This window comes from Arachis ipaensis, chromosome B7 (assembly GCF_059453495.1).
Source record: "Arachis ipaensis isolate K30076 ecotype BB chromosome B7, ASM5945349v1, whole genome shotgun sequence".
In the NCBI taxonomy this organism is placed as follows: Eukaryota; Viridiplantae; Streptophyta; class Magnoliopsida; order Fabales; family Fabaceae; genus Arachis; species Arachis ipaensis.
In genome coordinates this window covers 5,457,590-5,471,591 of record NC_142442.1, presented here as the reverse complement: position 1 = coordinate 5,471,591, position 14,002 = coordinate 5,457,590, and the positions used below count along the sequence as shown (strand labels likewise).

General features: G+C 31.7%; 3 protein-coding genes across 4 annotated transcripts; 1 reads left to right on the top strand and 2 right to left on the bottom strand.

Moving 5' to 3' along the window:
- Positions 1-2,436: 2,436 nt before the first annotated feature.
- On the bottom strand, positions 2,437-4,505 carry LOC107608741 (calmodulin). Its single transcript, XM_016310459.3, has 2 exons — positions 4,308-4,505; positions 2,437-3,160 (listed from the first exon to the last, which is right to left on the bottom strand). Exons 1-2 carry the CDS (start codon positions 4,381-4,383, stop codon positions 2,787-2,789), a joined length of 450 nt encoding a protein of 149 aa, XP_016165945.1. The 5' UTR covers positions 4,384-4,505; the 3' UTR covers positions 2,437-2,786.
- A 1,049-nt stretch (positions 4,506-5,554) lies between these two features.
- Positions 5,555-9,403, top strand: LOC107609684 (Polynucleotidyl transferase, ribonuclease H-like superfamily protein). The gene is made up of 8 exons (XM_016311702.3): positions 5,555-5,788; positions 6,543-6,740; positions 7,112-7,188; positions 7,277-7,358; positions 7,591-7,646; positions 8,091-8,183; positions 8,436-8,526; positions 9,046-9,403. Exons 1-8 carry the CDS (start codon positions 5,668-5,670, stop codon positions 9,162-9,164), a joined length of 837 nt encoding a protein of 278 aa, XP_016167188.1. The 5' UTR covers positions 5,555-5,667; the 3' UTR covers positions 9,165-9,403.
- Positions 9,404-10,273: 870 nt separating this feature from the next.
- On the bottom strand, positions 10,274-13,729 carry ABCI15 (trigalactosyldiacylglycerol2). 2 transcript variants are annotated; one of them, XM_016311321.3, is made up of 7 exons: positions 13,590-13,729; positions 12,863-13,422; positions 12,045-12,374; positions 11,396-11,511; positions 11,118-11,208; positions 10,900-11,026; positions 10,274-10,792 (listed from the first exon to the last, which is right to left on the bottom strand). In XM_016311321.3, exons 2-6 carry the CDS (start codon positions 13,409-13,411, stop codon positions 10,934-10,936), a joined length of 1,179 nt encoding a protein of 392 aa, XP_016166807.1. In that variant the 5' UTR covers positions 13,412-13,422; positions 13,590-13,729; the 3' UTR covers positions 10,274-10,792; positions 10,900-10,933. The 2 variants fall into 2 exon arrangements, with proteins under 2 accessions (XP_016166807.1, XP_088349754.1); XM_088493628.1 differs by having other exon boundaries at positions 12,863-13,435; positions 13,590-13,675.
- Between the last annotated feature and the right edge of the window lie 273 nt (positions 13,730-14,002).

Here is a 14,002-nt window from a genome sequence, read left to right as displayed (position 1 = left end):
AAAATTATGATTGAATCCTCCACCGTACCCGTGACAATTATCTTGAAAGGACAACAAGATATAAAAAAAAAAAATACTAAATTCGACTCCTGATATTTTTTTTGAGACTAATTAGTTCCTGTGCAAAAAGAAAAACAACATTGACTTTTTTAGAACAGTAATTTCGTTGTCTTTTCGAGATAATTGTTAGGAGCTATTTTAAATTTTTTTCTAAAATTTTTATTTTTTTAAATTATAATTTTTAATAAACACAAACAACATTACTATAATAAAAATAAATATAAGAGTTAAATCTAAAATTTAATTAATATATAATATTATATTAGACTTTTTTAATTTTAATAAACATAAATTAATTTTAAAAAATTTTACTTTAAATATTTTCAAAAACATATCTGTTTTTTAAAAATTATAAGTACAAATATATAATTTTTTTTATTTATTAAACGTGTTTTAAAAACCACAAATACCTATTTAAAATTTTTTACCAAACTAAACTTTAATTTTAATATTATACATAACTAATCATGTTTATATATTCAATTAACAATAAGAAATATATTATTGATAATAATTTATAATAATGCTATGTACGCATAATAAATTAGTTTTAGAATATATATGTTATTTAATTTATTTTTAATATATATTTTATATAAATAATTAATTTTTTATATACACATAATATAATTGATTAAGTTATTATTTGTGTAAATTTAGTAACAAACTAAAACTTTATAATTACTCACATAAAGTTATTAAATAATAATTAAGATATTAACATGTATTATATAAGCAGTTTAGTTAAATATATAATAACGATGTTCAACTTCATCTTCAAAATTAATTAGTGCATGAAAAAGTTTATTCCTAATATTCTAATAACGTTGTGAATTTATTATAACGGTCCTAATAAAACAGTACTACCTTTTTTGCTAAAAATAGCATTTCCAATAATATTGAGTTTTAGTTTTTGTATTGATATGTGCTTTTACAAAACAAAACGCACAATAATTATATAGAATAATACATAATCTTTTATTTCTTAATATTGTCAAGAAAATTAAATATTTATGTAGTAGCAAAAAATCTGTAAGTATGCGTAGAGTTTTAAGTAAAATCTCATTACTTTTTGAATTACAAGAAATAATATATATTTTTTTCCTTAAAAATATAGTTTCAAATTTGATTTGTGTGAATGGCAAAGAGAAGTTTCATACTTTTCATTTTATGATTGTTGAGCTAAGCCAAACAAGTTATATAATAAAGTAAAGGAGTGTAAGTATAGGGAGAATGGTCAACTTTGCTAAACCAACTTTGTAGAGAAACTTCCACTCAAGCCGAAGTGTGTCTTAAAAAGGTTGATGTTTCAAAGAATTGGGACACAATTAATCAATTACCTTGATATTTCCATAAGCATTTCTTTGCAACTCTTACTTGACAATGACATAGATGGTTGTGGATTTTGTAGCTTTTTTTAAGGGAAGATTATTAGTAGTTTTTTTAATGGTTTAATTAGTAGTAAATTCCTATAATTTTAAGTAAATTTTTATTTAGATCTTTATAGTTTATTAAATTTGTAACAAAAATATTATGTACAGACAAAAAATCAGTTAACAAATCAGTTATTGTGTATTTATATATAAATACATGTAATGTTGAACTCATTTTCGATATGTATTTTACATTTCAATATATATTCTATATAAATGACTGATGTAATAACTGTGTTTTAGTATACACGTATCGAATTTGTAATAAAAGAAAGGTGATGGTCTATCCATATAGTTTAAAGGGGAAGGTTCTTTCTTCTTCATAGAGAAAAGGATTTCTTCCTCCAAATATGATACTCGTTATTGTTGGGTCCTACTAATTCATGACTCTGGAAATTTGTTTCATGGTGTAAGAAGATATAAAGAGATACATTTGGTTTAAAGTATTGCAAATCATACACCAAGTGCCTGATAAACCACATTTATTATATTTTTAATTTGAAACTTTATTTGTTAAAGTTAAAATAATAAACTAAGGGATAAAATGATCCCAAATAAAAACCCCAAGTGGTAGTTAAATCTCCAAAACACTTTGACAATTGCATTAATTTACAAAGATCACAAGCTAGCTAAGCCAAGTGCTTTCTTTTAATCTCGTTCTTTTGACCACTTTACTCAGCACAAATGCTTTTAGACCATGATGGCATCATTGTACAACTCGAATTTATAAGTAAATTGCAACACATGTCTAGATCCAACCTACCTACAAGGTAGGTTGTGCTGTGAGTTTTAACTTTTAAGAGGTTTGGATTCTTCAAACTTTGAACTTAAAAAATAGAAAAATTCACTTAATATCTAGCTTTTACTTTCTGAATGATATTCTTTTATCAAACAACTATATAGAGCTTTCTTTCATCATCAAATGATCCCAAAAACAATGATATAGCATAAGATGATATTAACAGTAATCATGTGAAAAGCACAAATGCAACCAATTGTTCTAGGTTCATGATAATAACCCCAAAAAGAAGATGAAAGGTGAAGTAGCATTGCATGGTGAGACACCTAATCCAAACTAATGAAACAAAGGGCAAGATCAAACAAGTAGGATAATACTAATAAACAGTACACCAATGAAGCAAACAAACCTGACCAATAATAAAAACTAAAGACCCCAAATCAACATGTCCTCTAATGAAAATAGAATTCTCATAAAAACTTATCTGCCCTGTCCCTTTTTCTGTTCATATGCTCTTAAATAAAATTTTAAATTGTAGTTTGATTGGCCTTTTCTCACTTAGCCATCATGACTTTGACAAATTCCTCATAGTTGATCTGGCCATCACCGTCAACATCAGCCTCACGGATCATCTCGTCAACCTCCTCGTCTGTCAGCTTCTCACCGAGGTTGGTCATGACATGGCGGAGCTCAGCTGCAGAGATGAAGCCATTCTGATCCTTGTCGAATACACGGAAGGCTTCCTTAAGCTCCTCCTCAGAATCGGTATCCTTCATCTTGCGAGCCATCAGGTTGAGGAATTCAGGGAAATCGATGGTACCGTTCCCATCAGCATCAACCTCGTTTATCATGTCCTGCAGTTCTGCCTCAGTAGGGTTTTGCCCAAGCGACCGCATCACGGTTCCAAGTTCCTTGGTAGTAATACAACCTATACCATGTTAAAAAATAGTTTAGTCATAAAAAAACAAATACAGAGGATTCAAGCATACAAGGAAAAAGCATTCTTCACTTTAAAGAACAGGTGCTTAGATCTAACATTCATTTTTCTTTTCAAATTGCATTCTTCAACTTTGCTCAAAGAAAAAAGTTTCAAGAAATTGACAACAGCAAAGCCTTATCCTTAGAGGGTGTTGGCTACATAGATCAAATGACACCATAGTTCCCATTCATAGATCATATCTGTGTTACGATGGCAGTAATGTAAGTAATTCAAGAGTGTTATCCATAAACACTTCAGCTCATTTTTAACTTTTTTGCATCAAATTAAGAATCAAGAAACCAACATGATAAACATATAAATGTATTAATTAACAGTTAATTAAGAGAGCACCAGTGCTGAGCTTTATTTTATTTTCTAACAATATTCCAGATCTCTTACATGAATGATTTGACATTGTTTTCATCTTCGGATGCATGAGTGGTCCTCCTTAATTAACTATTCTGCCAACCATCCTTGTCATTGACTATGCATTACAGGACAACAATTTCAAAAAAAAAAATCGAAGTTTCAATTTTATTATCACACACATTGATAACTACACAGACAAATAATAGGGACCAAAATACTCCTTAACTGTACTACACAAACACAAAAGGGGGCCACACATTTGCAATTCCAAACACATGCAATCTTGATTTATGAAACAACAAAACAATCAATCAATCAAACAAACAAATCTCAAGCTACAATTAGAATAACAGTAATGCATAAATTACAACTAGCTTAATTACTAAACCATCCCAATGATCCAACAATATCCAAACTCATTAACACATAACATCATCACATCAAGGATCAAATGCCACATTACATAACGGCAAAACATAGTAACAGCCCAATCCACGGAGAAAGAATCAACTGCAGAAAAGTCAAACGACAAGAAACCCTAGATCAACAAACAAAAAAACGTTTCTATTTTTTACCATTTCTGAGAACACGGAATCAAAGAAAATTCGACACATGCAAAACGAGCTGAATTCAAAATCAGATCTAAAACACACGGAAGAAAAAAAGAGTGCAAACAAAAAAAAATCATAGAAAAAAGAAAAGAAAAGGGATCTGAGAGATAAAATACCATCGCCGTCCTTATCGAAGAGGCTGAAGGCCTCCTTGAACTCAGAGATCTGTTCGTCGGTGAGTTGATCGGCCATTGAAGGAAGAAGAAGGGTTGTGTTTGGGGAGCGAGAAAATTTGAGGTGTTTGGGAGAGAAAACGGAACGAAAATGAATGTGTCTGTGTTTGTGAGAGAAAATGATATCATATGTAACGAGGATTATTATTATTTATTTATTAATAATATTATGCTCAATTTATATTTATTTTATTTTATTTTATGTGGTAAAAATTAAAGTTCTTACAAGCTTCGTATTGGGGTCTCTGTTGGGTTGGGTTTGAGTCAACCCAATAATTTGTTCGTTATTTCCATTCTAAATTTGTCTATAACTATAAAAAATTAGTTATTAAATTAATTATTTATATAAATTATATATTAAAATAAAAATATATATTCAAAATATAATATATATATAATGTTTTGAGAGTTACATGAAGGTCGAGTTTAAATTTAAATGTGAGGTCGAAGCTCTTCTAAAAAATGATTTTCGACTTAGGCCTACTATGGTGGTCTCCATTTAAATTATTTGTGGAGAGATGAGAAATGGTATCTACAAGACACTTTTATGTTTAAGTTAGTATGAATTTAAAGAATTATATAGTATATCTGAGTGGTGTCAGTGTATTTATAAGTGATGAACCAATAACTACCGTTAGAGTAGTTTCAATATTAGTGGTGAATAACCGTCTCTTTTTTTTCTAGAAGTTGTTGAGATCTCTCTTCTTGAAATAGGTAAATGAGAGATAGTAAAAATTAATTATAATTCCATCAAAAGAGAGTTATCACTTTGTAGTATTTTGTTCAATCTCTTACTCAATAGTTATCGTCTGAATTTTTTTTACCTTGAATTTAGCTTATGTTTTAGGTTAAGATATGAATATATAATATTTTTATTTAATAAAAAATAAAAATAATATGATTTTTTTAATTAAATATTTAATAAATTTTATTAATTTATGTATGTAAATTTTAATAAATATAAATATAAGTTATGTTGATTTATATATATAAATTTTAGTAAATATAAATATAAATTATATAATTTATATATAAAAATTTATGTAAATAATTAAATATGAGTGTAAATTATTAGTGACATATAGCATTACTGATATAAAATTATGCATTTAGTTAAGAGTTTAATTTTAAATCATTTACAATATTAACCTATCTTCTCCATTGTTTCTAGAGAAATAGTATCTTACAAAAATATAAAAGTAGAAAACCATCAAAATTGAATGCAGAGTGGAGAGCGTGTGATATTTTTTCTTTCCAAATCAAGGTGCGTTTTTTTTTCACTCTGCACTTGCAAACGAAGCAAATGAGTGTCAGAAGAAGAAAAATGGAGAAACTTGCAAACTCTTTTTCGGTGTTAGAACTTGACGCTGATGATAGCCATGTCAACCCTCTTCCTCCTCCTTCCCCTTCCACTGCCACTCATGGTAATACTTCTATTATTATTATTATTATTATTATTATTATTATTATGTGATAAAAATTGAATTTTTCAGCTGCTGAAATTGGTATTTAGGGTTTCACTTTTGCTGTTGTGATTTATCTGGGTATTAATGGGAGGCTCAGTGAGCTTTGATAGTTATTCATGCTTGTGATTTATTGGGTGGTTGATGTTTTGTGACTTGTAAGCTCATTCTTCAACTTTAGAGTAATAGATTTTGTTTTGATTGAGATTACTTTGGAGCAAATTAGATATCATGTTATTGTCCTTGGTGAAGAAATTTGAGCTTTATTGTGCTGTATTTCTGATATAAACACATGCCGAGTTTTTCTTCTGTGTGATTAATGTGTGTTTATATGAATGTTCCTGTACATGATAAAAATCACTAGTGTAAAAGAAAAGGAAAGTGTTCACCTGATTAGCTCCAATTCGAGTTTTGTTTAGTGAGTAGACTGATTTGGTAAGAAGTATAAAAGAAACTAAGTTGGAGTACCTACAAGATCATTAGTCAAGGCTGGATTTTGCTGCACCGATGATCGAACAATTATGTTTTGGTAGCCTCTTCTTGGTCGAGTGAGAAAAAGGCGGTTGTATTGAGACATTTGCCATGCTGTTTTGATATTTTTAATTAGATTATGTGTATTAGCTACTAAACTTTGTCAACAGTTGCTTCTTGGTAGGAGTGTTTTGCTGATTAGAATTGTGAGAGCTAACAGCTGCAATATACTTCTTTGGTGCAGGTCATAGCGATGAGAGAGTTAATGGCAATGGTGACACTTCTCTGGTAAAAATTGAGAAACAAAAAAGTGATAAGAGAGTTAATGGCAACAATGCTGACTCTTCAGTAGCGAAAGATGATGAACAAAACCAACTCAATGTAGCGGCTCCTTTATGTGAATACAAGATGCCTCTTGTTTGGATTGACTTGGAAATGACCGGTAAGCTTGTAGAACGAATGAATATTTTTCATTTGTGATTGATGTTCATAAACTGCTAAATTAGTCAGTGGCAACTAATAACATTATGTGATATATTACACACATTGATACTTTGGTATCATAGCATTACAGTTATTTGCCTTCAGCATGGCTCTACGTCTAAAGTAGAATTCGAAAGATAGCCTTCTTTATAGCAGTCTAGAATTTTAGACAACTTCAAAGTAAATATTCTATAAAGATATGCTTTCCAAAGATCGTAGTATTTATTATTTAGTGCCTGATGCTCTCCCACCCACCACACACACACACACACACACACGTGCATGCACACATTTCATTTTTGAAGCATTAAACCTTCTCTATATGTGTAGGTTTAAATATTGAAGTGGATAGAATACTGGAGATTGCTTGTATAATTACAGATGGAAATTTAACCAAATCGGTGGAGGTAGTTTCTCATTTCATATCACATTTTCATGATTGTTGGTTTTATATTACATTAAGTTGTCTATGAAAGCAATTTTCTGTGATTTTAGGGTCCGGATTTGGTCATCCACCAAAGTAAGGAGTGCCTTGACAGAATGGGAGAATGGTGTCAAAGTCATCATGCGGCCAGTGGTGAGTAGAATTCTTTTGTAACTTTATTTTTCTTGATTTGAAAAAAGAAAAGAAGAGAGGGAAGATCATGGCTATGATAGATATCCTTAGGTGAGGGAATATGAAGAAATTTGATACTATATTGTTCATGTATGGTTGATTGGTAACTATCTATTTACAATTATTTAGCTTTATTTTTTCTTTTCCAGTGAATTGAGATTTGGGATTGACTAATGCTTGTCAATAAATTTAGGTTTAACAAAAAAGGTGCTTAAAAGTACAATTAGCGAAAGAGAAGCTGAAAAGCAGGTTTGTACTTTCTAGTAAGTATAGTACCAGCTCTATTTTATAAGAAATTATGCTTATCCAGTTGATCAGAACTGTGGTTTCGTATATATTCAATTTGCTGGTGAAGAAACATAAATTACTTGTTTTCCTTCTCAATATCACAATTCGACTCATCATAAATGGATGCCTTGTCTTGTGCTATCCCATGTTGCAATTGGAGCCTGAAAGTTGATCTTATAGGTAGATGGATGTAGCATAATGAATGCCTTCGTGTTTTCTCATCCCATGTTATGATTGTTCCTAGAAATTTGATCTTATAGATGTGATTTTCCCCCCAAGGAACTAAATACTTGCCAAACAGTTTTGATGTCGAAAAATTGCAACTTGAAAAAGTAGTTTTGGTGCACTTAACTTTATCGAAATCATTTCTGTAATGTAAATCTTCAATCCCTTGGAAAATTACAGGTTATTGAATTTGTTAAAAGACATCTTGGTTCATACACCTACTCCCCTCTCTTGGCAGGAAACTCGGTTTACGTGGATTTTCAATTTCTAAAGGTACAAATTCTTTCATAACCATCATGACAAAGATTTGTTAGAATTGTTTTTTATACTATACTACATTACTGGGTAAGTGATTATATCTTATACTTGAATTTAGAATCTATGTATAGAATTGAAAACCGATCCCTTTACCTTCTGCGTATGTTGATCAATGATCACGCCTTATTGAAAGTATATATATTTGTTATTTGCATGTTATATATATAACAAGTGCTTACTAGATTCTTATTTTCTTTGTGTTGGCAGAAATACATGCCGGAATTAGCTGCTCTCTTCTCTCATGTGCTTGTTGATGTTAGTAGCGTTAAAGCTCTTTGCATCCGCTGGTATCCAAGGGGTAAGAAATTATATAATTAGCATTTTATGCAATTTCTTTCATCTTTATGCATTGTATAATATGTTCAATAAACTTATAAACTTCAAATTCACCAAAAACAAAACTTAAATGCTTGAGATTGTTGGACAGTTCTAGTTGCTATAATCTGCGTTGTTTGCATAATCTAAGATGTGAACACGAATCTTTCGTTTTCTCGTATATCCAAGCATGCATTGAATTGGCTCCAAATCTAAACTCACAACTAATGTGATACAAGACCCAATTCAACCTAAATGCAAATATGATCCATGACAGGCATTATGGCGTCGTTTGATCCATATAGTTAAAATCTCATTTAGTAGAAAAAGGCTATGTTGTTGTTTTCAAGCTTTGAGTGATTATGATTTATCAATTGATATGGCCCATTTTTTTTTTTTGTTGAAAACATTTAAGAAAAAAAGAAAAAAAATATCTTTCATCGATTCTTGGTTTGTGAAGAAATCCTTGTTGATTTCCTTGTTTGTGAACCATCTTGTGCAGATCAGAAGAGAGCACCTTCAAAAGAAAACAAACACAGGGCCATGGATGATATTAGAGAAAGCATTGAGGAGCTTAGATACTACAAGGCAAGTATCTTCAAGCCCAAGTCCAAGAAGTGATGAAGTTGAAAGCAAAAGGCACCATTTGAATATTTAGAGGTGTTACATGTAAACCTCACAAGATTTTAGGGATGTAACAACTGGCTTGTGATTGTGGATACAATATATGTTTTTGCAACAGTTGTATAATCCCATAATATTGATTTTGCACGAGTAACGCTTGTAACCTTTTTTTAACTCCTTTAAGTCAATTCATGTACATTTATTTAAATGAGAAAAACGAAATGTTTTAATTTCAATTCGTGTCCATCAATTTAAATATTTTGGTTCTATTATTAAAGACAATAGAAAAATAAAAGATAATGTAAATTATAAGATTCAAGCAGGTTGGTCAAGATAACAAAAGACTTATTATATGCAACAATAAAGTACCGTTAAAACATTCAGGTAAATTTCAATGTATGTAATTGAGTATTAAATGAAGATGTTTTAATAGATAAGTGATCATACATGTAAGGACAGGATAACGAATGAAAATAACATTGTTTAAGAGATGTAAAATTTCGTTTTTAAGTGGTTTGAATATGTAAAGAGAAGGTCGATAAAGTATCCAGTAAAAATGGTGGATTAGGATTAGATCGACAAAAGGAATAGAAAGATCTTAAAAATGTCCGTGCATACAGTGGTCAAACGAAATTTGTGTAAACGATAGTAAACATTATACCATGACAGACAAATACAGTGTTTGAAATTTAGATATTCTTAAATTTTAGTGTATTTCAAATATAAGATATTAAGTAATATAATTAAATTTCCTTCTATTTTTAATTTTTTTGTTTGGTCGAGGTAAATTATATTCAATTTTTAGAGAGAAGTGGAAATTGAAATTCCTTCTCTTTTGGAAGGAATTAAAATTCTTAATTTTTAATAACCAAAATTTCTTATTAAAATCTCTTAATTTTGAATTCCCCTTAAAAAATATCCAAACACATTATTCTGTCATTAAAAAATTTAAATACTCTCTAAAATCACTTTCCCCACTTTAATTACCCCATCCACGCACTCTTAGAGAGGTAGAGTTGATTCTAGGTAAAATTTAGTGCATAATTGATTCTATAGTGATTTATGTTTGGTAATTCCTCGAAAATGATACTGACAGAAACTAAAAATAGTTGCACTTCTCTAGTATCTAGAGGCCATACTTGATTTTGGATAGAGGTAACGCAAAATTGATTCCCTGCCGAAAATCAATTCCAGCACCTCCCAAACAAACGAAATTATACTGTTTACAATCACAATGCCTATTTCCACATTCCACATTACTTACGAAACAAAGAGTAGGAGGAAACAAACAAACAACAAAAAGTTCAACTATGTAACCTATGGACAACTTCCTATAATACCATACTTGTCAAAATTAAGTGATCTAAAATATCCTGTTAATATTCAAATTGCAATTATGGTGATTGCCAACAAGCTGAAAATATCACCAATGAAACATTTTGAACAAGATTGCAACAAGTAACTTCACTAATTGCAATTATGCTGATTGCCAACATTTTGAAAATATCACCAATCAAATCCAGGGAGAGAAGTGAAACCATTTAAGAATCAGTCCATGTTGCACCATGAAGCAAGTGACTCCAAGCCAAGGAAGCGATTGGTTCTCTCACTAAAAAATAACTGTTCTGCTCATATTGAAAACAGGAAGTTTAATTTTTGTAACAACTAAGTGCAAGAAGAAACATAGGTAATGCCAGCTTAGAAATACCTACGTTGTTTATGGTATTATTACCTGTTATATTCCCACTTAAAAGATAAAATTGATCTCACAATAGCCTGCTGAGGTTCTTGATAAGTAGTTTCAAATTCTTTCTTGTGTTCTCATCACCAGTGAAACCCAGAATATCAGAGCTAATATTCTGTAATAATGAAACCAAAAAGCAAACAATAGAATTAAGTAAAAATTCACAATAATTAGACTCAGCAATTTCAAGATATCATGGGTCAAACCTCAATATTCTTCAGGGTAAAAATAAGGGTGTATATGGACTTTTGGATAAGTTCAGTGTTCTCAGGGGTCATAATTGATGAATGGACCCGTCTGCAAACAGAGGAGGTGATTTCTGTTAGCTGTCACAGTTCAAGGTTTTTACATTAATAATCATACAAATTACAACTGTTCTATCATCCCAGTGAAGTATCCTCATGCAGGGTCTATCCAAACATTCTAGTAACAATGTGCTACATGGTTATATGTTTAGATATATATGAACAATAATAGCCTTAACCTCAAATCATCAGTAGCTTGGGTAAGGCTTCGGGTTAAACCCTCAACTTCCTTCAACAGACCATTACCACGAACTTCGGCCAACAAAGGTTGAACATCTTCAGCCATGGCTTGCATCTGAGGCATCACTAAATCAAAACGAAAGTTTGGGCATGAGAATGCAAGAATTGATGAAGTATTACAAATAAAAAACCGCAAACACCTGGACCTACTGCAGAGGGATGATATATGAATATCAGAAAGATTTAGATGCACGTTTAGACACCTATATTATCTTAGTCAAGTCCCCGACGGTCTTGATTTGATTTTAATTAGGACTCTCCCATGCTATATAAAGAGGCTTAGTGGGTATAACATGAGAATCATGCTTTCCTTCTATATTCCATGATGTTTATTTCTAAGTCTGTAATAAACAATCATGTCCTAATTGCTACATCATACCATAATCAATGACAATAAAATTAAGATAAAGACACAAATGACAGAAGTACATGCAAATGCAATAAAGGGTAATGGAAGATACCAATCTTTTGTTCATAATCATGCATATATCCACTTTTAATTGACAAGAAATGTCCGGTTCAACAGTCTGGTCAGAAAATTTTATTTTGAGACCTCAAGCACACCAGCATCATGAAATTACATCACACCTGAATAAGAAGTGGTCTTGCTTCTTCAATGATGGAAAGAGCCCGTTCAGCCAATGAATAGCTTTTTGCGATACCAATTTCCTCTACATCTCTCCCAAGGCGAGTAAAGATCCCAACCAATGCATCCAAGCTTACTCCTTGATGACCCTTGATCTTTTCTCGATCACACACAATAAGACCTTCTTTAGAACATGATTGATCAAGAGGTCCAACAGAAGGTGTTGGAATTGGATCTTTGGGAGTGATATCAATTATAGTTTCCATAAGTAGACCCGATTGGTTAACCTCAACCAATGAATTGCGTGGTATAATTGTTTTATCATCTTCAACCTACAAATTGGAAACTAATTGCTTACTAATAGAAGGCAAATAAAACAACAAATATCAAACCAAAGCAGCATTGGCATAAATGTTATATATCATCTTTATCCTATAAAAATAGAAATCTAGTCACTTATTACTAGAAGACGGCAACTAAGACAACAAATATCAAACCAAAACGACAATGGAATAATTCCCTTTTTATAATTTTCAACCTATAAAAATCATAAACTAGTTCACATTATTACTAGAAGGCAGCAACTAAGGCAACAAATATCAAATCAAAGCAACAATGGAATAATTCCCTTTTTATCATTTTCAACCTACAAAATTTGAATCAACTAAAGGCAACAGATATCAAACCAAAACAACATTGGCATAATTGTTTTATATCATCTTCAACCTACAAAAGTAGAAAGAAAACTAATTGCTTAAACAACAAACATCAACCAAAGCAACAATTAAAACAATGGAAAGATTGTTACAATGATTCACACCTCAACAACTGCCTCAATGCTTTTCAAGGAAGGATTCACACGAATGACACTGCCAACGGTGACTCCTCTGATTCTCACAGGTGTTCCAGTGCATATACCACAGGCCTGCGCAAACTCGAAAACCGCAGTGTACTTTCTGAACTTAGATCTTATCTGGAAGCTCCTCAACCAAGCCAAGCTCAGCACAAAAAGCACAGTACCTGAGATCAAGAACAGTCCAACACCCCCTTCCCAAATGCTCCTATGACCAAACCCGAAATCACCTAACGGACGCAGAGTTTGCCTCCAAACTGTTCGAGGAATGTCCAGAACGACCGAAAGCGGGTTCTTCGATTCCGAAGTAGAAGAAGATGATGATGATTGTTGCGCATCACCACCACCACCACCAGAAGATGCAGTAACCCTTATCTTGTTTATTATCTGTTTGCGATGTCGAAATGGGAGAATTGGAACGCAATTCAAGGAAGTTCCGTGGTGTGGAATCAGCGAAGAAGCTTGAAATGATGATGAAACACGAACAAGTGTGGGGTTCACAACCACCATCTTCATAACTTTTGGTGCTGCAGAATGAAACTTGAAATCAAAACCATAACCATGGAAAATGTTGTTATCATCTTGAAATTGGAGAATAAACTACGAATTGAACAAGAAACATAGATCGCAATGAAAATGGAGATTTACAAATAGTAAGGGAAATTCAGAGCGACAGAGAGAAAGAGAGAGGAACCTGTGATGGTTGCGGAGGAGAGAGAGAGAGAGAGGAATGAACGTATGACTGAGTGACGAGTCAAAGAATGAGTGAGTGAATGAGCGAGTGATGAATTTGGGCCTATTGGGCCCACGTTAATCTCTTTCTTCGTGTGAGTGCTTGTCTCAGCACTACTTGGTTGACTAGAGTTTATTCCCCCTTCAAAGTTCAACCCATCAATTATTTATTCACAAATCACACATGAATCATGAACATTGAACAATGCATTCATACCTATGAACCACAAACACTTTCTTAATTTATTGTGTCAGATATATTTTGAGATAAGCCTCAATATAGTCTCTAAAGTTGCATTCGAGCCTCATAGTAGTCCCTGAACTTAAAAGTTCCTCAGAGTCATCCTCGAACTTGCATTCCGGGACTCAAAATTG